The sequence below is a fragment of the Tachysurus vachellii genome, chromosome 13, assembly GCF_030014155.1.
Source record: "Tachysurus vachellii isolate PV-2020 chromosome 13, HZAU_Pvac_v1, whole genome shotgun sequence".
NCBI classification, from domain to species: domain Eukaryota; kingdom Metazoa; phylum Chordata; class Actinopteri; order Siluriformes; family Bagridae; genus Tachysurus; species Tachysurus vachellii.
In genome coordinates this window covers 5417946-5442810 of record NC_083472.1, presented here as the reverse complement: position 1 = coordinate 5442810, position 24865 = coordinate 5417946, and the positions used below count along the sequence as shown (strand labels likewise).

General features: G+C 41.6%; 1 protein-coding gene across 1 annotated transcript; it reads left to right on the top strand.

Moving 5' to 3' along the window:
* The first annotated feature begins 686 nt into the window (after positions 1-686).
* Positions 687-24733, top strand: snrkb (SNF related kinase b). The gene is made up of 6 exons (XM_060885612.1): positions 687-927; positions 10229-10890; positions 15274-15415; positions 18909-19106; positions 20036-20152; positions 20874-24733. The coding sequence occupies exons 2-6, from the start codon at positions 10302-10304 to the stop codon at positions 22525-22527; spliced, it is 2700 nt and encodes an 899-aa protein (XP_060741595.1). The 5' UTR covers positions 687-927; positions 10229-10301; the 3' UTR covers positions 22528-24733.
* Positions 24734-24865: the final 132 nt, after the last annotated feature.

Sequence of the window (24865 nt, the reverse complement as noted above, 5' to 3'; positions counted from 1 at the left end):
AGGACTTGAGCTTATTAGCTGATATTTACTACCCATAATGATGTAATGACTTTATGTTTCTTCCTGATCAGGGCTTGAGAATGAGATATCAGGAGAGCGCATATTTGTTGACGTAGGTCAATGCAATCCTGTGACTGAAACATGCAGCCAATTTATATGACCAAAAGTATACGGACGCCTGACCATCACACCTGTATGGTATGTCTCATAGAACTCTAACCTCAACCCCAACTAAACACCTTTGGGGTGAACTGGAACTGTAATGTCCAAGGTGTCTCCTGCCTTGTGCGCCATGTCCCCTAGGATAGGCCCAACTCTACGTAGGATACGTGCTAGTGAAAATGCATGGATAGATGGATGTAAGGAAGGAAGGAAGGCGTCCTTCCTTGTTGATTAGTTCCTGACTAATCCTCTTGTTGCTAAATGTAGCAGTTCCATACAGCAATGCTACACAATCTAGTAGACAATATTAGAGTTTATTACAACAGCAAATGAGAGCTAAATATGGAATGGGGGTGTTCAACAAGCACATATGGGTGTGATGATCAGGTGTCCACGTACTTTTGGCCCTGATTATTATTAGGTGACGGATTATTTTGGGCGTCTAGACATTTTTGACTCTTTTGGCTTCTCATACTGTTGAGGAGCGCTCGCGCGGCTGAGCTGGAATGCATTGACGTAAGAGCAGGCGCGCTTGTGCGCTCGAGCCCGAGGTGAGCGCTCGAGCACTGCAGAGACAGTGACGAGCTCAACAACATCTCAGTCAACATCTCTCTCATTCTGCTGCAGCCGGACCGAGATAGTCTCGGCGGATTCGGTGGCCAGAATAAGGAGAACGGATAAATCGATCGGTTAAAGAACCTTTTGAACAGAAGAGAAGGAGGCGGATGAAGAGATAAACAGATAAACAGCCTTAGTGTCGCTGAGGTAAGTTATTAAACAGGCGCGCGCGCGCACACACACTCTCGGTTTGTGTTTATAAATCCGTTATTCTGTTATTCTGCGTGTAAAACACGTGAATATTGTGTTCAATATGGCCGTGTAGCTGCTTTGAGTCTCTGCTCTGTCCTGTCCAATGTGGATGTGCGCAGTTTGGACACTCAGTGCTGTGCTGTTGTGAGAAAGTGTAGATGTGTGTGTGTATATGTGTGTATATGTGTGTGTGTGTGTGTGTGTGTGTGTGTGTTTGTGTGTATGTATGTGTATATGTATATGTATGTATGTGTATATATGTGTGTGTGTGTATATGTGTATGTGTGTGTGTGTGTGTGTGTATACTGTATGTATGTATTTGTGTGTATATGTATATGTGTGTGTATGTATGTGTGTGTATATGTATGTGTGTGTGTATATGTGTGTGTATGTGTGTATATATATGTGTATATGTGTGTGTGTGTGTACTGTATGTATGTATTTGTGTGTATATGTATGTGTGTGTGTATATGTGTGTGTGTATATGTGTGTGTATGTGTGTATATATATATATGTGTGTGTGTTTGTGTGTATGTGTGTGTATGTGTGTGTTGTATAGAATATAAATTATTGTAGGGTTTTGTCTCAGAACACGTGTACTGTATAGCTGGAAAAAAATCTCATCTTTTCATCTGTGCTGAGATGTTTGTTTGTATTTGAATCAGCCTTTTGTCAATCATTTTATAGTCACGCCCCCAACATCCCTAAAAATCCCGAGAAATTATTATGGGGAAACGTTTACAGAGCTGCAACTTGGCTTTCAAGCAGTTAAATATGCACTTAAATGTGATGTCATGACAGTCCTTGCTGATGGTTAGCATGCAAGTCTAGTTGAAAGTCTGGTCTAGCACGCAAGTTTTTGGGCCAGAGCTTTGCGTATATGGGGTGAAATGAGGACAGGATCAATGAGTAAAGAATCATAAATCCTTCAGACAACGTTCAAGTCTACCATTTAACAGCTAGACCCCATGGCCAAAATCTCACCTATTGCACCTTTCAAATCAAAATACTGAAATCCTACAGTGAAACTGTTTTAATTTAATTTTTGAATTAATTTATTAATTTAAATTTGTGTAATTATATAGTGTTGGATTAACTCTCAAAAGTTACCGTCTTAAATTGTAGATCTCAATTATCACCTTACAGTATAAAATAAATATTTATGTACCTATGTCAGTGAATGTGTCAAGTAATCTGTTAATGAAACAGTATAGCTGCTTGTGCGTCATTAGAAGCGTTAGTTTACACTAATGTCCAAGGATTAAATTAATGCCTACAGTGTGAAACTCACTTTTACTGACTTCCACAACATCTATAATTCAAAACTGATCACTACTACTGTGTTTCGTTTGGGTTCGAAGCTACAGTATCTTGTTTGTGCTCCTCACATAATCTCTGCTAATCCAGAATATGAAGGGATGGTTGTAGGCACATCTTTAGGGAAGACTTTAGGTATGAATGTACAGTACAGTAGGGAGAACTGTATGGATGGATGTAGGGACAGCTGCAGATGAGGGGGTAGGCACAGCTGTAGTTAGTGATGGTTGTAGTGACAGCTGTAGTGATGGTTGTAGTGACAGCTGTAGTGATGGTTGTAGAGACAGCTGTAGTGATGGTTGTAGAGACAGCTGTAGTGATGGTTGTAGAGACAGCTGTAGTGATGCTTGTAGTGACAGCTGTAGTGATGCTTGTAGTGACAGCTGTAGTGATGCTTGTAGTGACAGCTGTAGTGATGCTTGTAGTGACAGCCGTAGTGATGCTTGTAGTGACAGCTGTAGTGATGGTTGTGGTGGTTGTAGCAATGTCTGTAGGTATAGTTGTAGTGATGTCTGTAGGTATAGCTGTAGTGATGGATGTAGTGATGTCTGTAGGTATAGTTGTAGTGATGTCTGTAGGTATAGTTGTAGTGACAGCTGTAGTGATGGATGTAGTGATGTCTGTAGGTATAGTTGTAGTGATGTCTGTAGGTATAGTTGTAGTGACAGTTGTAGTGACATGAGTAGTGATGTTTCTAGTGACAGCTGTAGTGATGCTTGTAGTGATGTCTGTAGGTATAGTTGTAGCGATGTCTGTAGGTATAGTTGTAGTGATGTCTGTAGGTATAGTTGTAGTGATGTCTGTAGGTATAGTTGTAGCGATGTCTGTAGGTATAGTTGTAGCGATGTCTGTAGGTATAGTTGTAGCGATGTCTGTAGGTATAGTTGTAGCGATGTCTGTAGGTATAGTTGTAGCGATGTCTGTAGGTATAGTTGTAGCGATGTCTGTAGGTATTGTTGTAGCGATGTCTGTAGGTATAGTTGTAGCGATGTCTGTAGGTATAGTTGTAGCGATGTCTGTAGGTATAGTTGTAGCGATGTCTGTAGGTATAGTTGTAGCGATGTCTGTAGGTATAGTTGTAGTAATAGCTGTAGTGATGCTTTGAGTCAGGCGCAGCAGTAGAGATGGTTGTATGCATGGTTGTGTTTATATGTGTATACACACACATGCTCACATGTAGTATATGTGTAGTGACAGTAGGGATGACTGTAGGGAAGGTTGTACAGTTGTAGGCACAGTGGGAGGGATGGTTATAAAAATGGAAGTAGGGATGGCTGTAAGAACGGTAGAGATGGTTGAAAGTACATCTTTAGAAATAGTTGTTAAGTTGTAGGCTGAAGACTTGAAACAGAGAGAGACAGACGTAGCATTGTATGCTGTTGCTGCATCTGAGCGCCATTTCCCACACTCAGCAGCTCTGTGTGTGTGTTTCTAACAGCATCAGTCAGGTAGTGTGTGTGTGTGTGTGAGTGTGAGAGAGAGAGGTTGTGCAGTATGGACACAACGTCCTGACACACATCCCTTTGAGATGCTGAGAGCAGCATGCTGCAGTGTGTGTGTGTGTGTGTGTGTGTGTGAGAAAAGCTCTCACTGCAATTTCATCACACAGCACTCGAGATGCTGAGAGACTAAAATATCACAGCGAGAGAGAGAAGAAAAAAAGGAAGTGAATAACAGAAACATTGTTGACAGGATTCTGAATGCATCAATTTAGATACCGATATACAGACTAGGATGCTCATAAAAGTCCTCAATGCACTGCTTACCATTAGCAACCAAGTGATTTAACCTAGGTGGTACAAAATACGCAAAATGCACTTAGGTTGTTAGGGAATAAGAAGTAGGACACCGTTTCAGAGGTAGGCCATGTGCCACGTTTTCAGTTTAAGTGGCATATCTTATAAACCTACTGAAAAAGAAAAAGTTTGTGATGAGTTTCTCTAAACAGAAATATTCAGTATGTATATATAACGAATCACGATGAAGGGGAAATTAAAAGATAAACTTTGGACAAATAAATTATGCGTAGAAATAAATGAGACACCTGGAGAGTCGATGTTCTGTGTAACATGCAGAGGTGGGAGTAAGTCACACATGTGCAAGTCACAAGTAAGTCTCAACTCAAGAATGTCAAGTCAAAGTCAAGTCGAGTCTTTTTTTTAATATTTGTCAAGCAAGTCTCAAGTCTCAAATTTGCGACTTAAGTCTGACGCGAGTCAAGTCGAATCCCCCATCTCTGAATCATTTAACTCAAGTCCAAGTCAAGTCTCAACTCATGAATGTCAAGTCAATGTCAAGTCGAGTATTTTTTTAATATTTGTCAAGCAAGTCTCAAATTTGCGACTTAAGTCTGACTCGAGTCAAGTCGAGTCCCCCATCTCTGGTAACATGGCTGCCATTATGGGGCACTCGTTTCCTGCTGTAAAGCGAGCAGGAGGTTACTGGTGTAATCTAAACATACTCCAGATTCCAGATGTTTCCAGCAGCCACACCTAGTGTAAGCACTATGGTGAGCTATTTTATGTGTATATTGCAGTTCTATTGATTTGAAGGTTTGCTGATGATAGCCATGTTTTTTTTTTCTCAATAAATATTATGTTAGTTTGTAAATTGGGTTTTTTTTTTTCCACTTCAGTTAACCAGCTGTTTTATACTGAACATATTCTCTCTTTGTAGCCAGAATAAATTTACATATATGCTCATTTATTTTTTTTTTAGGACCCTTTTATTTGTTTATTGAAAGAAGGATCAGTAGGTTTGTGGCTCACACTGAGCATTTTCTCTCCCAGATAAGATGAGTACAAAGAGAAAGAAAACGTGCTTTCAGGAAACAATTCTTACTTTATAATGCAACAGCTGGATCATATATTTTATGGTGAACTCACACACTTCTCATTCGCCTTCGGATGAACTGAACAAAACAGCCGAGAGTTCTGGTCATCATTTTAAATGAACAAAACTGGTTTGTGCTAATATATTATTATATTATTATTATTATTATTATTATTATTATTATTATTACAAACATGTTTTGTAGAAAGTGACAGAACTAAAGTAAATACAGAACATCTTTAAGGTGCAACATGAACAGAGAAACTCACTCCATCTTTGGGTTTACTTAAAAGCTCTCATAATCTCAACAAAGCCACGATCGTACCATGATGATGTAGAACCGTAGCAGTTTATTTCATTTATTAATCAGTCTTTCTATCTGTTTACACAGTAAACTCATAAACTCTTTGGAAGTGGAAATGGTTTGGTGTGTTTGTGTGTGTCCGTGTGTGTTAATGTACTGTGCACACTGCTGTTATCTCCCCCCATCACCACACTGACCTCAACATCATCAATACTTCATGATGGGAACACTGAGGATGAGATCATACCTACAGAGGAAACCCCACTCCTTTCCTCTCCTCTTTACTCTAATCCCCCCTCCTCTCTCTCTCTCTCTCTCTCTCTCTCTCTCTCTCTCTCTCTCTCTCTCAGTGAGTAAGACAGTATGAGTCATCATCTCACACTTTTCCCCTGATGCTACTTGTCACACCGAGTCCCCCATCAGGTTGTGTGTCCTTTTTTATTTTTGTGTATTTGGGTTATTGTGGTTATAGTGTGCATACACATCTTTGTGGGTTATATGTATATTCAACCACTCGTACAGCGTTGTGCAATGCATTATTTGTGTGTGTGTGTGTGTGTGTGTGTGTGTGTGTGTAAAGTAGCTGCTGCAGAGTGGCCATGTTGTATTCTGCTTGTAATGTGCTGTGTAGCACTGAGCTCATGAGGGAGAACCTCAGAATGGGTTCAGGAGGTTTGTATTTGTGGGTTACTTTGTGTGATATTCTGTGCATGCTGTGTGTATGCCTGTGTGTGCCTGTGTGTGCCTGTGTGTGTGTGTGTGTGTGTGTGTGTGTGTGTGTGTTATCAGTAGGATGCAGTGCAAGCTCCAAGTAGGAAATAGTCTGACTGTCAGACACTATAGAAGGGAAAGCCTTATGCTTCCTCCGGACACACACGCGCACACACACATGCTCACACACAAACACACACACACATGTTCACATGCATACACATCTATGCAGGCATGAAGGAAGTCTGTATCACTCTCTCGCTCTCTCTCTCACACACACACACACACACACAGATACACACACATGCACAGACACATGCGTGCACACACACACAGACACACACAGAAAGAGTGTGTGTGTGTCTGTCTGTCTGTCTGTCTGTGTGTGTGTGTGCGTGTGTACGTGCGTGTGTGTGTGGTCCCTGTAGAGATCAAGTGCATCACTCCAACATGGCATCAGTCGCTCTCTACACTGGATACAACTCATTAACTATTCCGCACCCTCCATTACCCCACATACACACACACACACACACACACACACACTAATTATGATATCTTGTTACACATATTGATCTTCACCATCTGGTTTGCGCTCTTGTCATATGACTCTGTCACCAATATGCACAGAAACACAGAACATCTCTGTTCCTTTCCTTTCTTTTCCTTTTTTTATCTTCCCCGTCCTGTTAATCTGAATATTTCACACTTTATATTTCCACGTTACAGTTTGGTTTATTGTCTGAGCCTCATTTTGACAGCTGACATCAAATCCCAAGTGGTTATGTTCGTAATTCAATTTCCATCTTTTATACCATTTTTATATCATATTACTCTATTTGACTTGACACTTTTATGTGGAATTACTTACATGTAATATCACTTTTATGATTTTTTTTTTATTTGTGGATATTTTGTTCTGTTTAATGAACAATTAAATGTGCACTTTAAATGATGTGTATTTATCAGTTGTGTAACTCGTCACAATGTGGGACCTGCAGCATTCAAATGCTGATTTTTGCTTTTGTGTATGTAAATATTATTAAAATACAGTTACAATTAAAGAGTGAAAGAGTGACACAGGCGCACACACACACGCACATACACACACACTTACACTAACAGACAGCACACACTCACAACCACACACAGATAAAAAGTAAATACAACATAAACACAACACAAACAGAAAACACACTCACTTACACACACACAAATACACAACATACACACACCAAACACACACATACACTTGAACACGAACACAATGCAACCACACAACACACTCACTCACTTACAAACACATCACAACCAAAAAAAAACACACTCACACAAATACACAACATACACCAAACACACACACACGAGCACAAACACATATATCGTAATCAGTGTGTGCAACCACACAGCATACTCACACACACACACACACACACACACACACTCACATACTTTCGCGTGTCTGTACTAATGTAGCACTTGTTAGAAGTCTTTGAGTCACACCTCTCACTTTTCCACCCACATACTTCAGTGACGGGCCACTAGAAGGAATGAAGGTTTGTTGCTGTGCCTCATATGGATTTTGTGATGTTTGCATGCCTGAGCTCTGTGTCACATGTCTGCTGACTCATTCTTCATTTAATACGCAAATATAAGTTATTAAAAGCATTTTAACAGATGAAGGAAATGTGAGCTTTAATCTAAAGAGAAGAACTTCACAAAACCAGTTTAACACACATACACACTTGCACAAAGAATAGCACGCACATGCTTTCAAGTGTAACACACTCAGGCCTGTTTGAATACTTACAAAACCAACACACGCGCACACATGCACACACACACACGCACACACACACACACATGCGCGCACACACACACATGCACGCACACACACACACATGCACACACACACACACACACACACACAGATAAGAGATATGTTATTCATACCTGGTTCTGTCATAAGACTACTTATAAAAATAATTACAAAAAAGACTTGATTTTCTAACTTACCCTTTTATGCCACTGCACCTCATACAGGGTGTATTCCAGTTTCACACAGAGTGACTAAGGTGTAAATCTAAAGCAGAACGATAATGTTAATGTCTCATACCCCACCTGTGAACACGCACACACACACACACATATTTTTTTAGGCACTGAGATCAAAAATAGAAAGCATATTTAACGTACACTTTACTTACTATTGTTACTTTACCAGACAAACAGCCTCGTGGTAAGAGGACAAAACGTTGCTAAGTAGCGAACACAACACGAAGATTCGTTTGCCATTTAAACACATTCATAAACTATACAATGCAAATCAAAAGGCACAGCTTAACTTCAGACAATAGAGCGTATACTTTGCTGTGTCTTAAATGGCACGCTATATTCATCCGCTACCTGTTAGAATATTAACACCTCAAATTAAAATATTAACATTAACACAGCTCACGACGTCACAGGAAAAAAGTCTGCACAGGAACAATTGGCCATTATAAACCTCTCGAAATATTTTGCTCCTAATTTTAAACACACCCATCCCTGTCTGCTTTGTAGAATAGCGGCGGTAGTGACCTACTAACACTAAATGTAGGTATTTAAGGACTACTTAACTTGCTGCTATTAACATTAATAACACACTCAATGGGACTATGGATGTGCGGTGAAAGGCAAATGCACTCGGACGGTAAAACTGTTAAGCCTGCAGATAAAGGAATTAGATAGAGTGCTAGTATCAGTTCTAAAACAAATATATCTTCTGAGTACTTAAATAATCAATATTCAGAGCTTTATGATTTCTAGCAAATGAAATAGAAATAAAGCATTTCTTAATTCACTGATACGTGTTCCTGGATTTATTTTACTAGTAAACAAGACAGACAGACAGACAGACAGACAGACAGACAGACAGACAGACAGACAGACAGACAGACAGACAGACAGACAGACAGACAGACAGACAGACAGACAGACAGACAGACAGACAGACAGACAGACAGACAGAAAAGAAAGAAAGAAAGAAAGAGATTTTTTGTTGAATACATAGTAAAACAGTAAGGGAGTATGGAAGAACGAATGAACGAAAGAATGAATGAAAGGAAGAAAGGAAAATTATTTAACAGCATATTCGATTTTTGTCTACCGGTAATACAAAATAAAACAGGGAGGGGGGAAAGAAGGAAAGAAAGAAAGATCTTTTGTCGAATACGTAGTAAAACAGGAAGGGAGTATGTAAGAACAAATGAACGAAAGAATGAACGAACGAACGGAAAAAAGAAAGGAAGAAAGAAAGAAAGAAAGAAAGAAAGAAAGAAAAAGAAAGAAAAAAATTGTTTAACAGCATATTCGATTTTTGTCTAAAACAAAATAAAACAGGGAGGGGGAGGGAAGGAATGAAGGAAGGAAGGAAGGAAGGAAGAAAGAAAGAAAGAAAGAAAGAAGTTTACAGTGAAAGCTGGATTATTAAGGCAATAAGACCATAGTATAGAATAGAGAACTGTACAGAGCCTACACACACACACACATACACACACACACACACACACACACACACACACACACACACACACACACACACGGACTCAGATCTGTTTAAACATAACTCAATGTGATTTGATGTGATTCACTTGGAAACAGTTAACAGTTTACTTGTCCAGTGTAACATCTATAAACTCCTGCATCATACAGCATCTGATTGTCAACAACATATAAACAGAACGAGTCTGTAGTCTCCAGATTATCTCCTAAACATCACCACCTATAAACTAAACTGTCCAAATATAGTGTTACAGAAGAGTGAGAAAGAAGAGCACAGTGCCAAAGGAGATTTCTTCAGTAGCGTCTCTCAGTAATATTAGCCAAATGACTGCGTCAGTGGTTCTGATTAGATTTGAACTGGATCATGTGGCATAATCGTAAGCCTTTCTTTTCATTTCTTTGTGTGGATACAGTGCTGGCTTTAAATACCAGATTCCCCGTTGTTGATTACTTGGAATAAATTTTGAGTTATTAATAATAAGTGTTATGTTTATAGTATTGTTGTAATATCTTCTGGATTGTTGTATTTACCACTGTTATCTTCACTAGGTGATGTCTCACTAGAACTGCATTCGCTACGATCGCCCCGTAACTGCACACCGCCCCGCACCTCCAATTCAAGATGGCCGCCACAAAGAGCGGCTCCGAGGGCAAAATCGCCGGGCTCTACGAGTTGGATCGTACACTAGGGAAAGGCCACTTTGCTGTTGTGAAACTTGCACGCCACGTTTTCACCGGGCAGCTGGTAGCTGTGAAAATCATCGATAAGACCAAGCTGGACGGCATGGCCATGGGTCACCTGCTGCAGGAAGTGCGCTGCATGAAGCTGGTACAGCACCCCAATGTGGTACGTCTCTACGAGGTGATCGACACGCACACCAAACTCTACCTCATCCTGGAGCTGGGTGACGGCGGAGACCTCTACGACTACATCCTGCGGCATGAAGGTGGAGTCGCCGAACGCACCGCCAAAGTGCACTTCGCTCAGATCGTGCGAGCCATTGCGTACTGCCATCGACTGCACGTAGTACACCGAGACCTGAAGCCCGAGAACGTCGTGTTCTTCCGCCAGCAAGGGACTGTCAAACTCACCGATTTTGGCTTCAGCAACCACTTCCAGCCCGGAACCATGCTCGTCACCAGCTGTGGCTCACTGGCCTATTCAGCTCCGGAGATACTGCTGGGAGAAGAGTATGATGCCCCTGCTGTGGGTGAGTGTGTATGCATGCGTGTGTGTGTGTGTGTCTGTACATAAGATTGTATAGTGGTTAAATATGGAAGCTGTTTCTCTTGCCCTTGAGTTGATCTGTACTCCAACTTTTAACCCCTTTTAGCTCATTTATATAAGAGAAGAAGAAACAAGCTAAACTAGTATCTAACTGTCAGAATTCCTCCATGTTTTTGGACGGACTAAAATAAAAGTAATGGACTTGCAGGATTGTGAGATGACAAAAGGAGCACTGAAGTTGGTGTTTGTAAGTGGGGGTGTGAGAGGACATGTGTGGGTTTGTGTTTGTGTGTGAGACGGCACATGTGGCTCTCTGGCGCACTTGGCTATGGATGTAATTTGGGCTGAAGTGCAAGTTACTCCAACAGTGGGCCTGGTGTGTGTGTGTGTGTGTGTGTGTGTGTGTGTGTGTGTGTGTGTGTATGAACTTGCGTAACTCTCTGGCCTACTTGGCTCCACTGGCAGTGTACCACTGTGTGTACCTTTGTGTATTTCTTCATCTAAAATACATAAATACATATATATATATATATATATAATGTGCTTCCCCCTCTAGACTCACCAGCACTCCAGGTTTTATCTTTTCTATCTCTGTATCTCCGGCTTCGTCCATCTCTCCCTCTACTCTCCTGTCTCTCCTCGCATCCTACATCTTTTATCCACATCTGTGAAAAGATGGAGATCTACGAGCTAGACGAGGCCATGCGAAGAGCGTGTTAATGTGGGAGAATTTCTTCTCTCGGTGGAGATCGTTAGTGCTGTGATATGCTCCCTATGCTGCTTCTCCATGGCTTCTATAGGTGTGGGTGTGTGTGTGTGTGAGAGAGAGTGTGTGTGTGTGTGAGAGAGAGTGTGTGTGTGTGAGAGAGAGTGTGTGTGTGTGAGAGAGAGTGTGTGTGTGTGAGAGAGAGTGTGTGTGTGTGAGAGAGAGTGTGTGTGTGTGAGAGAGAGTGTGTGTGTGTGAGAGAGAGTGTGTGTGTGTGAGAGAGAGTGTGTGTGTGTGTGAGAGAGTGTGTGTGTGTGAGAGAGTGTGTGTGTGTGAGAGAGAGTGTGTGTGTGTGAGAGAGAGTGTGTGTGTGTGAGAGAGAGTGTGTGTGTGAGAGAGAGTGTGTGTGTGAGAGAGAGTGTGTGTGAGAGTGTGTGTGAGAGTGTGTGAGAGTGTGTGTGAGAGTGTGTGTGAGAGTGTGTGTGAGAGTGAGTGAGTGTGTGTGTGTGAATGTGCGTGAGTGTGTGCGTGTGAGTGTCTGTGTGAGTGTCTGTGTGAGTGTCTGTGTGAGTGTCTGTGTGAGTGTCTGTGTGAGTGTCTGTGTGAGTGTCTGTGTGAGTGTCTGTGTGTGTGTGTGTGAGTGTGTGTGCACTTTCTGCAGTTAGTAATGGGATATTTTTATCATCTCTCCGGCTCACTGCGATTGTCACAGCGACCACATGAGCCAGGATTAGAGCCACACAAAGTGGGTCAGTCTCATCCAAAAGGCAGCCATTCACTCTCTCTCTCACACACACACACACACACACACACACGCACACACAGCAGATCTCAGAGCAATGTGGTTGCAGGGATCATCTCACCTTGTCCTGGTCTCGGTGAAAAGATGGAGCCAATTAGCCAATTCAGTTTCATTCCCATTGCTGATTCCACACAAAATGATTATTAAACATTCAGTAAAATAATTCTGATTCACTAATATTGTTCATAACACAGCTCTTTTGGCTCAGACACACAAAATCTCAGCGTCTCAGCTGGAGTTTCCAAATTGATCATTGGTCCTTAAAGTCTCTATTAATAATCCCATAACAGCTACAGTAGGTTCAGTTTCATCTTGCGTGTATGACGTTAATCAGCTAATCTCATAGGGATTAGTATAAACAGCTCTAATGCTCTGTAAGGTCTCATTGATAAAGCATTTTTTCATGGTTGGAACACAAATCCAATGTATTATTTAATATATTTATTTGACCCTTCTCTGTGTTTGTATTGCTATTAAGTGTTTTCATTGTGTTTGCCCTTGTCTTTCTGTTCGTTCCTGTCTTTTGTTTAGACTGAGTAAAGATCTGAAAGATGCTTAGATGGTCAGATGGAGACAGGAACATGGAGAGTGTGTTCTGTTTAAACACAGTATCAGGTTGTGGAAAAGTTGAGCTCTCTTCCTGGAGCTAGAACATGCTGGTCACTCTTCTTTCTACCTGTATCGAGTGTGTGTGTGTGTGTGTGTGTGTGTGTGTGTGTGTGTGTGTGTGTGTGTGTGTGTGTGTGTGTGTGTGTGTGTGTGTGTGTGTGTGTGTGTGTGGGTGTGTGTGTGTGTGTGTGTGTGTGTGTGTGTGTGTGTGAATATTCATGAGGTCAGTCAGGGCCCCAGGCCGACACAGTAAGGTGATCCATTGACCTCCTTAATACACTTGCTGCAGTTCAGTCACACAGACAGACAGACTGACACACACATACATACACACACACACACACACACGTATATGTATATATGTAATATCTAGAGTGTTTCTAGAGTAGAGTGTGAGGCAATTGACATCAGATGCAATATTTTATACACAAGGCAGATGGGAGAGAGAGAGAGAGAGAGAGAGAGAGAAATGACAGAATTAGAGACATTGAAAGATTAACAGGATATTACATAATAACAAGAATATTGGTAAATGTGTCTCATCTAAATCTGAACAGGAAGCAGAAACATAGATTTCGAAGCAGCAGCACAAGGATAAAACTCATCACGCTATACAGTAAGTGTGTGTATGAGTGTGTTTTAGCGTCTGTCTGTTTCACGATCATCCCTGTTATGTGTAAACAATACTAAGACAAAGCTTCACTGACCCATTAAATAAAAGTTACATAATGTCTGTACACAGAACCCTGTGTCTGTGTGTGTGTGTGTGTGTGTGTGTGTCTGTGTGTGTGTGTGTGTGTGTCAGTGGGAACCGAATGTTCAGTGTAGAGAAGAACAGAGATATTGTTAGCTCAGATGACAGCACTGTTTGGACAATGGTTAGCAAAGACACACAAACACACACACACATTTTGTTTTACATTTCTCTGATTGTGATACGCCATCAGGACATATGTTCTAGAAAGATTCTCCGTTTACCCAAAAGCAAGCCGGTGAAGGAAGGGGAAGGGTGTGGAGAACATGAGAAAGAATGTAATCCCATATTTTTTGCCCTCTAGCAGAAGCTGTGACTAAACTTGCATTCACAACTAGCGAGCGTGACAGGCAGTAATTCATGCCATTTAAAAGTTTGGCACATGGAGCTATTTTGACACAACGTAGTTATAATGTAGAACATTCTCAGATCCAGTTAACCGACCGGCTGACTGCAGTATTTCCCTCGGTCCAATCCGACACTACTGGTTCTTCACTTATGTTCTTTTTACTCTGATGATTTTACTTCCTTCCTCCATTCAGTTCCCATTCAGACGGCTAGGAGTCGTGAGAAGTGCCTCGATAGCTTTTTGTGATATTATAGTAGGATCTTGTAGCAACGTGTACCACATTATTTGCATGAAATACTTCTGACATACAGCCATTGTTCCCTTTCTTCTTCTTTTTACCGCGTACATGTAATCTAACCACACCGTACACTATACGGAGCTAATCGGCTTAGCATCTTGTGACTACGGTCAGAGTTACAGGTGTCCTGATCTCCTCTGATCTCTTGTACATCAGTGAGAGTTTTTTGATTTTATGTATAAGTTCCTTTTTAGCTTTGCGGTGCAGTTCCACCATCCGTTAGCATTGCATGCTCTGTTCAATTTGTGTTTTTTTCCCCCTTCTTTTCTCAGTAAGCAGCAATCTCTCACTTCTTCATCATTCTGTCTAGCTCAGAGGACACACACATGTGCCTTTGTGGATATTTTCTAGTGTTACTAATAGATAATAGTAATAGAAGCATTTACTTGTCACTTATACATTAGAGTACAGTGGAATGCCATGTCATGTCAGCCATGATACGGCACCACCTGAGCAGAGAGGGTTAAGGGCCTCGCTCAAGGGCCCAACACGGGCAGCTTGGCAGAACTGGGGCTTGACCCCTGAGCTTCTGTTCAATCAAGAAATTATTAGACAAAGCTACAAGATTAATACATATCCAGAGCTTTCACCACCTGATCTACCCCTTTTGTGTGTAGTTTATGTGAACGTCTTTATGTGCACGTGTGTGTGCGTGCGTGCGTGCGTATGTGTGAGTTATGTAAGCTCACAGCTGGGTCGTTCCCCTTGTCCCAGCTTACTCCTCATAAATGAAGCACAGAGCAGCAGACGCATGTAGACGTACCATAAAAGACCTTAGATAACCGATCGTCTAATAGGTTATATTTCTATACGTACACATCTGATCATGTTGTGTTTGTGTTTCTCAGATATTTGGTCTCTGGGTGTGATCCTCTACATGCTGGTGTGTGGACGCCCGCCATTCCAGGAGGCCAACGACAGCGAGACTTTGATCATGATCATGGACTGCCGCTACACCGTCCCGGAACACGTCTCTGCGGAGTGTAAAGAGTGAGAACACCTCTCACACCTACTCACTCACACAACACACTGTCTAATTCAAATACAAAAAACACATTCTGATGCGTTTAAAATTCACTTCCAACGAATCACCGTCTGCATCCGATACTTTACGCCTATCCGAGCACGTCCCATCCCACATACGCCAGACACGCACATACACACGCTCTCACAGAACCGTACACAGCAAACCTACTCAGCAGTATTTACTCCCTCAATAATCGCCCACAGACTTTGAAAGATATGTGACGGAATGAAAGGATCTTTGTTTTCTTCAGAGAACTTGTTTCTATAAATACGCTTTTATAGAAATCTATTAAACACGGAAAAAAACTCCGTCTGGCTACAACTAGGTTCTTTTTTATGTCAGATTCCTTAAACGAACTTTGTCAAATAATCTTATCATATCTAGCAAATTCACACACACACACACACACACAGACACACATATATGCCTGCTCTCCCCTATCATGTGACAGCTACTAACTGCATTACTAAGTGAACAATCAGCTAAGAAGGTTACAGAGACACATGAAGCCAACCAACCATGTTTTTTTTAACTCATGCTGCATCACAGGGCAGCGTAATGTATTTTAGAGGAAAAATACTGAACATACTGAACCGATTGGTGTGTGTCACTGTGTGTGAGCGAGAATATGCCATCCGTCCTAAGCAGAGAGCACAGACAATTTGCTCCCTCTGCCCCGTTTTTGAGCAATGGGAAAGAAACTGCACTAGCTCTACTTTACAATTAGGTTGCAATATCATTCAACGATTTGTTTTCCGTTCACATCGGATCGATCCCTGGAGTTTCGGTGTGAAATGCAGTTAACCGAAACTTCTAGGTCTGTAATGATGAGCAGCAGGTCTGAACATGGTGTGTTCCTCTCACCCTCACACTAAACTTTACACTCACTTATCAGGCTTCAGCAGGACAGACTCTAGTTGAACATGCCGTACTCCTGCTCTTCACATCCACCAGCCAATCATGGAGCATCAGCCAAACAGAAGCACAGAGGGAGGATTATTAGAAGCAGTTGAGCACAAAGCTTCCTTGAAAACAAAAAAAAAAAGTTCCAGACCTTCTTGGAATTCTGAGTCATGGGCCAAGAGATGATATGGTTTGAATCAGGATGCTGGCATGTCAAGGCAGATCCTCCTTTCAGCTTTAGGGCATTTTCCCACCGAGTTAAGCTCTTGCGCTTAATATTCAGAAGTCAGACAAGATCGTATTGTGCAATCTGCATTCCTAAGTGAGAACTCGCTCCCTTAATCTGTGTGGAGTTCTCGCAGTATGTAGTATCAGACTCATTTATGTGCTTCCTGACACTGTAGGAAACATTGTTATTTAAAAACACGAACAAAGAACATCAGACAGGTTCACAGGCGCCATCGTGATAATGAATCGCTCTTTTTCTCAGCACACAGTTTGGTGTCATTCTGCACCAGCATCACACTCAGGTAGGAGGTGTAGCTCAAGTCTGATGGTGCGAATGCAGCTAAAAAGGAATCCGGTAATCATTTGGTATATTTTTAAATACCCTTTTTTTTTGCATAATGCTCAAATAGAGACAATAAGTTTTGCCCTTACTTCTTAGCTATATAAGCCTTGATTCCCTTGGCTAATGTTTTCAACTAAAATCTTCCTTTAGATCAATTAGAAACAGTTACATACCCAAATAAAAGGTCATTCTTATTTGAATCCACTTTATCTTTGGCTCAAATTGCCAAAGCTATGAACTCAGTGAAAGAGCTTGTATTGGGTGTTGCTCTTGGAGTGATTATGGCAGGGTTGCTTGTGGAGAGAACGCTCTCAAACACGGCTCTATAAGTACAGAATGGATCTGAATCATCTTATTGTAGCGTAGAAATCGGGGTTTGAGGCTGGGCACGGTCGTGTGATGTTTGGGATAAACCGCACAGCCAAACATAGCGACTAAGTCCCATGATCTACCCTAATCAAAAAGTCCTTCAATGGGGAAAATATATCTCGTGCAAGTAAGACCGATGTTCTCCTCAGGGAGCTCGAGCGCTCAAGTGTTTCTGTTTTTTTTTCTCACTTAACGCTCTACTTGCTTTCAGAGCAAATATGTTCGACCATTAATGCTGCTCTATATGTAAAGCAAGACCAACATATTTGAATCATTCAAGTTTTCTGGTTAAATAGATGATAGATAACGTTGCTAGGGTGTGAATACCTGTGAATTACTGGAGCTAGGTGTAAGAATTGAATACTTGTGATAATGGTTAATGGATTCTGGATTATTATTATTATTATTAAGTACATTAGGTTAGAGAAATAGAACAGGATTTATGTTGTGCACTAAATCCAAATTGGCATAATATCAGGCTGCTATCATTTGTCTGTACAAGAGACCAAGAAGGTAATAAATCCATTTGAATCATTTAGTATGTGTACTTTATTCCAAAAGATACAACTAGGGGCTGTATCTGGATTATGTTAGCTAAATGAATACTGCTAGCTAGATAACATAAACATAATATAAGGGATTAAATAAAGCTAGTGGTTATGCAGCATTTACACACACACACACACACACACACACACACACACAAGCACACACTCTGTGGTGTGGCTCCCTCTACTGGCCGTGTTGATTTCATTTTGGTTTTAGGTCTGTTAGTACTGTAATAAGACAAACGATTCTGTCCGTGCACGCACACACACACACACAGACACACTGACACACACAGACACGCTCACACACACGCTCACACACAGACACACACACACTTTCGTATAGTCAGACCTCATTTTTTATGTTTCCTCCAATTCAATCACCACACTCTGCAGGTGCTCATGAATATTAATGAGACATGAGATAAACACGTTGTTTCATTCACTCACTTTAACAGCCAGATGTGAATATGCAAAGATCAGCGCCTGTCAAGGAAACGATGAATATTCATCAGACCGGTGAGAGGGAAAAGTGTGAAAAACGAGTCAGACTGAGAGACACAGAAATGAACTGAAAAGAAGATGGAAGGAAGAGTCAGAGAGAGACAGACATAGACAGACAGAGACAGACAGAGAGAGAGAGAGAGAGAGAGAGGCTTGTTTATGGTGATGTTTTTTTTAACTTGTTCTGCTTCGGTAAGCAGAAACAACACATTTTCTTGTTTTCTTTCTTTTTTTTTTCTGCTTGTCTTCCTCTATTTTTCCCCTCACCGATTTTCTAATCTTCTGCCATCACTCTGTCTTTCTTTCTTTCTAATTCTTTTTTCCTCCATTCTCCTCCCTCTCTCTTTCCCTTGCTGTCTGTTTCATTTCTCAGACCAACCTTCTAAAACATATCAATCCCAGACATTGTCGCTCTAACACACTGTTGCTAAAGCAACCGTCAGACATGTCGCTTGTATAATAAAATGATAACAATGAAAAAATTAACAATAACAACCTCGTAATAAGCATATAAATCACTCCAGGACTGTATTTATAACTCTATTCTTCCGCCTCTTTTAGTCTGATCTCACGGATGCTGCAGCGAGATCCATCTAAACGAGCCCCTCTGCTAGAGATCGAGTCTCACCCCTGGCTGCAGGGGGTCGATGCGTCTCCGTCGCCCGTTTCCCCTCACTGCAGCCTCTCTCCTCAGGAGCACGAGCTCATCCTGCAGGCCATGAGCTCCGGAAACATCGCTGACAGAGACACCATACAGGAGTGAGTAGAGTCAGTTATGAAGTAACATAAGACTAATGCCATCTGAAGTCAAAATTATATATTAGAAACATCCTGTAGATTAAACAGTTTTATTAATTCTTCTTCAAATTATGACTCACTATTCTTTATGGCCTTTATTTGTTTTGTCTTTCTTACTAAAGTGTGTAAATAAACAATAAACAAAGAACTTGTTCATTTAGAGCTGACTGGAAAAAGTCTAGCTCTGGATCAGTTAGTTCTATTATAGATATTGTATAGATTATAGATTTTAGTTTTATATCAGACCATGACATTTTATTTCTATCAGATACAAGTCGTTATGATTTAACCCGGGGTCAGGAAAGCTAAACGAAATGTAAAATGAACTAAAAGTACTAAAAATGACTAAAAATGACTAGTCCCTACACTTATTAATCAGTTGGTCTGTAATCAGTCATTGTTTGTCCCTGTGTATAACTGAGAAAATGTCTCTTTGGGGGAAGTCGTGGCCTAATGGTTGGAGAGTTTGACTCCTAACCCTAAGGTTGTGGGTTCGAGTCTCGGGCCGGCAATACTACGACTGAGGTGCCCTTGAGCAAGGCACCGAACCCCCCCAACTGCTCCCCGGGCGCCGCAGCATAAATGGCTGCCCACTGCTCCGGGTGTGTGTTCACTGTGTGTGTGTGTGTGTGTGTTCACTGCTGTGTGTGTGCACTTTGGATGGGTTAAATGCAGAGAACGAATTCTGAGTATGGGTCACCGTACTTAGCCGTATGTCACTTTAAATCACACTTTGACTCACACTTTGAATCTTTGACTCAATTTTAATGCCATCAAATTTTAGTGCATTTCTTTCATGTTTGATTAAAAAAAGTAGTGTTTTGCACACCTGCTAATGTCCTGGGGTTGTGATACACGTGTGTAATTTCCTTTGTGTGTGTGTGTGTTAGAGCCTTGGAGGCTGACCGTTATAATCACATCACAGCCACGTATTACCTGCTCGGAGAACGCATCCTGCGGGACAAACCGGAGTCGAACGGTCTCAATCCAGAACAAAGACAGACACAGTGAGTCACAAAGATACCATCACACATACATAAGGCTGTCCTGCATAATAAAAACCCACACAGAAATACTTAGACTGCTTAAAATTCTCACAGAACTCAGTTTAATCATTTGGATCGTTCAAGATCTTCTTATTGCACACTGCAAGCTTGTGTGATCAATAAATATTGTGAAGGACGTTATAATATTGTATTATATTGCATCACAAAATAATCCAAGATTAAATGCAATTATATGTTACTATAATATACAACATTTATTTATTTCCCTCAAACTCGAAGATTTCAAAGATTGGCAAAGAAGTAGCCCTTGCCTGAAGAGATAAAATTAGGATAGTTAAAGGGATTAGTTAGGATGCATGTGAACCAGGGCTGAATTGTCGTAAAGTTTCTGTCGGGTGACTGGTAACTGTGTATATGGGTAATACGGGTAACTGTGGGTGATAGTGTCATGGTTCATCAGAGCTTTCTCAAGGCCATGCACAGCCTTCTCCCACAAGTAAGCGGAGGGAAAAATAAGCTTGTTTCTAATAACTTGAGGAGTTAAGATTGTGAGATGTGGTACCCCAGTGGTTAAGGTGTTAGCGAACCAATCCTACCTTCACCAAGCTGCCACTCCTAAGCACTCCTTTTACAGCCCTGCATAAGTATAATTATTCCACAGTTCCTATTTTTGAGGGATGAGATGTGCAGCCATATTATATCTGTGTTATTTCTTCAACAGAAGGCCTTTTTCGGAGCCTCTAGACCTGGTGGAAGGCCGGAGCCCTCAGGCGGATGTTCTCAGAGACGCTTCTTTGGCTCCTGTCACCCAGTTGGGTTCTGTGTCTCCAGGTTTCTCCCGACGGGGAGTGTGTGAGTCTGGAGACCTGCTGGCTCCCAAACCCAGCCGTCAGGACACATCCTTCGGTGACTTTGGCAGTCCCAGTTCATGCCTAGGTCTCAGTTTCCGCTCTGTACCTCCAGACCCACCTCCAGTGGTCAAAAGTCTTAGAGCTTTGCATCAAATTTGTGAAGAAGAGGAGGAAGAGGAAGAAGAGGAGGAAGATCAACCTGTTACACAGTGTAGCAAAGCGAGCTTGGTACCACCAGCAGCACCCCCTTTGGACACATCTCCCAGACATTGTTTACTATCAAAAGCTCAAAGTGTCCCAGAGAAGCTTGGGGGGAGGGAACAGGAAAAGAGCAAGGGACATGAGCTTTGTGAAGCACAGGACGAGGAGCTTAAACTAGAGGCAGAGACGGTCACAGAGAAGAGTCAAGAGGATGTCACCAGCAAAACAGCAACAAACAACGAGGAGACGGCATCCCAGATAGAGAAGCACTCATATATGTTTAAAGATAAGCCACAGATGGACCAAAGCCTTCAGAAACCCAGTGGACCTCTACAAACAGTCCATGTTGAGAAGGACCACACTAAGGAAACCAGGAAAGAAGGAAAAGCCCCTGACACAGCTGTTAATGACAGACAGAAGGACCATAAACAGCTAATTGGGCCTCCAGGAACTGGCAGGACTGTGGAGAAAAATCAAACCGAAGAATCAGACACAGCTAAACATAAAGAACAGAACCAGAGTCTCCTGAATCTTGCTGAACCTCCGTCAGTAGCGCACACTGACGCTGACACAGAGGAACCGGGCAAATCAGTAAAAGCCTCATATAAAGCAAAAAGTGAAGCACAGAATGACCATCAGAAGATAGACAGATGTTCACCAGTGGCCAGGACAGAAAAGACTCAGGCTGAGGACCCAAGCAAAGCAAGGAAATCTTCAGACAGTGCTGAAGATGAGAGAAAGAAGGACCATCAGAAGAAAGCTGGACCTTTACCAGCAGCAGAGATTGCAGATAAAAACCAATTTAAAGAACCCCAAAAAACAGGAAGCACCACAGACAAAACAGAAGATGAGAGTCATAAGTCTCAGAGTCTTCAGAAGCTAGACAGATTTCAAGCACCACCAAGACTTGATCCCGTGCAGTGTTGCTGGGGCCAGAGCGATCTCTCAAACGATACACTAGAAGACAACAACAACACCCCGTCCAAGCCGAGGCTGCTCGACACCAGTGTCGTTTCAGCTCCCTGCGTTTCTCCACGATTCCTACCCAAAAATCATTGCGTGGACCTGAGACCAGACGGGGTCGAAACCCGTAAGGTGCCTGGAGAAGCCGAGAGGACGGAGGAGACATATGGCAAACCTCAGCAGGATCAGCAGGGATCCAGGGATGCCAGTACAGAATCCAGCAAGAACAAGAACGTGAACCTGCGAGAGCGTCTGCTGCAGTTCCCACTCTGTGAGAAAGCTCTGTCGTTCAACATCCAGCCAACATCCAAAGAAAAGCTGCTTCCCTTTGCTCAGTATAACTGCTGCCATGTGCTATAGGGGAGACATCTGAAGCTGTCCAGATCTTTTTGGCATTCCACAAAGCTTGTCAACAGAGTTCCTGCTTTTCTTCCCTCTTTCCCAGTAATGGGTTTTTAAGACACAGCACTTGTCCTTGTCTCTTACTGTGAGGTGCTTTGGCCCCACACACACACACACACACACACACACACACACACACACACACACACACACACACACACACACACTTACACACACAGAGCCACACCTATTCACTGTAAACCCATAGCTTCCCATGCCCTTTACCCAGCATTCCCTGCTGCTTTCCTGTGTGGTGACTAACGTCTTAGCGCTGCTGTGTATATAGATATCTAATCCGTATCTACTTGCGATTCGTCTGATCTCAGTGACCTTTTATCAGAACTAGCGTATGTCTCGGGAGTATATGAGCCCTGTGAAGAAAACAGTCGCTTGTTGTTTTTCACCGTAGCAGCTTCTTTAGCGCAGAGCTTTACCTAAAGAGATCTGAAGCATCAAGCGACACACATACGTAGGGCAAATGTTAAAGCAATGATATGAGCTCGTGAAAAGCTCACGCTCGTATGAAAATGAAATAATATCCAATAAAGAAAGAGAAAATATCGCAATCATATCTGAGCGAGCACTTCTGGAACCACTGCTCCAGTGGCACATAACTTACCGGAGTCCGTTCTGTCCTTAGAATTATAGCATACATCGTACTGGAATACAAGTGGTTGATTTCATCAGTTATCTAGATGCTAGAATTGCAATACATTATCTGATATATTACTGTCTTTCATGGGATAATTCATGGGAGATGAATATTTACAATATGGCCACTCCAGTACAAAACCGGGCACCTTTCATTGTATTGCATCGAAACAGCTTTAAATCATAGATTTAAATCCGTCACTGGATCATTCACCACCAAGTTCAGATGTAAATAGGATGACCTCACGTAGATCCGTGCACACGAAACGAAAATATTAACTGGGAGCTACTAGTGTTTATGAACTCTTGATAAACAGGACTGTAAACAAGACTGTACAGTTTGTTGAGTCTGGTACGGAGCTAGATTTCCTCGAAGCCTCGTAGCATCACTATCAGCTCCACGATGTACAGTAGGCGCTCGCTCGCCCCCCGTTCCACATGGCTGAGCGTGTGTTGGATTTCAGGATGCATGAAAGACATGCGACGCATTTGATCACATATACACGAGCATGCTACATTAGCACCGATCAAAGCAGTATTAGTACGACGCTGGCTGGTCCGACCAGGGAAAGACGAAGAACGTATCTGTGATACAAGAACTTGGACTGAGGTTATTTTGAAAGCCGACGAGAGAAGACTGGTCTTCCTGAAGCTTTTTTTTTTTTTTTTTTTTAATTTTCATTTTTGTTACAAATGTGTACATGGTTATTCTGGAAAATGTTACCATATCAGAGTCTTACTAGGGGGATGGTGGAAACATGGTGACTGCATATCATTCATCATTTTTTTTTTTTTTTAAAAACTTTTTATTTAATTTTATTTAAGAGGACCATCATAAGAGAGTGAGACTGATTTAACTTGTCTCGGGGTGCATGTTGACTGTCGAACAAGCAGTCTGTCAGTATAAGCTCTTGGACACATCTGGACATGTACAGTGTGTATATATTCTTTTCAGCATGTGTGCTATTACCGATATATATGCTATTGACATGATATTGTGTTTTCACCCAACATACCAAATGCAAATCTAGCTCTAGGCATCGAACGGTGACGAGAGAACGAGAAGCATCCTAAAACAATTCGCAGAAAAAAACGTTTAGAAATGAAGTGTAGAGCAAAATGCAGAAGTGTTTTGCAGTTTGCCGTTAGTGCTACTGAGTGAAGCCGAATCAGCTTCACGATCTTGCATCAGTCACATGGAGAAAACTACAAATAACACACGTTCGCTCTGGTAACGCAGTCACAGTAGTGGTTATTGATCCTCGGCTACTCTTACTAAGGTCTCCGTGGGTGATTCAGTTCTTCTGCAGTATGAAGGACAAATATTCTTTAACCCTGACAAGAGCACTTTTCTGAGACAACCATATTTTTTGGACTATAAGACACATTCTGTCCTTATACCACAAAGTCACACCATCTGTTACTGACAAGGTTCTCATGCTATCTGCATGATTATTGTTCTACGTCATCACGCAAAGCTTCTGTTTACACTTGAAGGTACATGTGTGTGTAATTATTAATATATGCTGATATTTAAAAAAAAAAAAAAATATATATATATATATATATATATATATATATATATATATATATATATATATATCATATGAGAACGTGTTGATTGGGTTTTAGATGGCCGTTCATT

Excerpts from the sequence above, each read along its gene's own strand:
- snrkb (XM_060885612.1), top strand. The coding sequence starts at position 10,302 with ATGGCCGCCACAAAGAGCGGCTCCGAGGGCAAAATCGCCGGGCTCTAC. Across the intron at positions 10,891-15,273 it reads GTATGATGCCCCTGCTGTGG|ATATTTGGTCTCTGGGTGTG; the intron begins GTGAGTGTGTAT and ends TGTGTTTCTCAG. Across the intron at positions 19,107-20,035 it reads GACAGAGACACCATACAGGA|AGCCTTGGAGGCTGACCGTT; the intron begins GTGAGTAGAGTC and ends TGTGTGTGTTAG.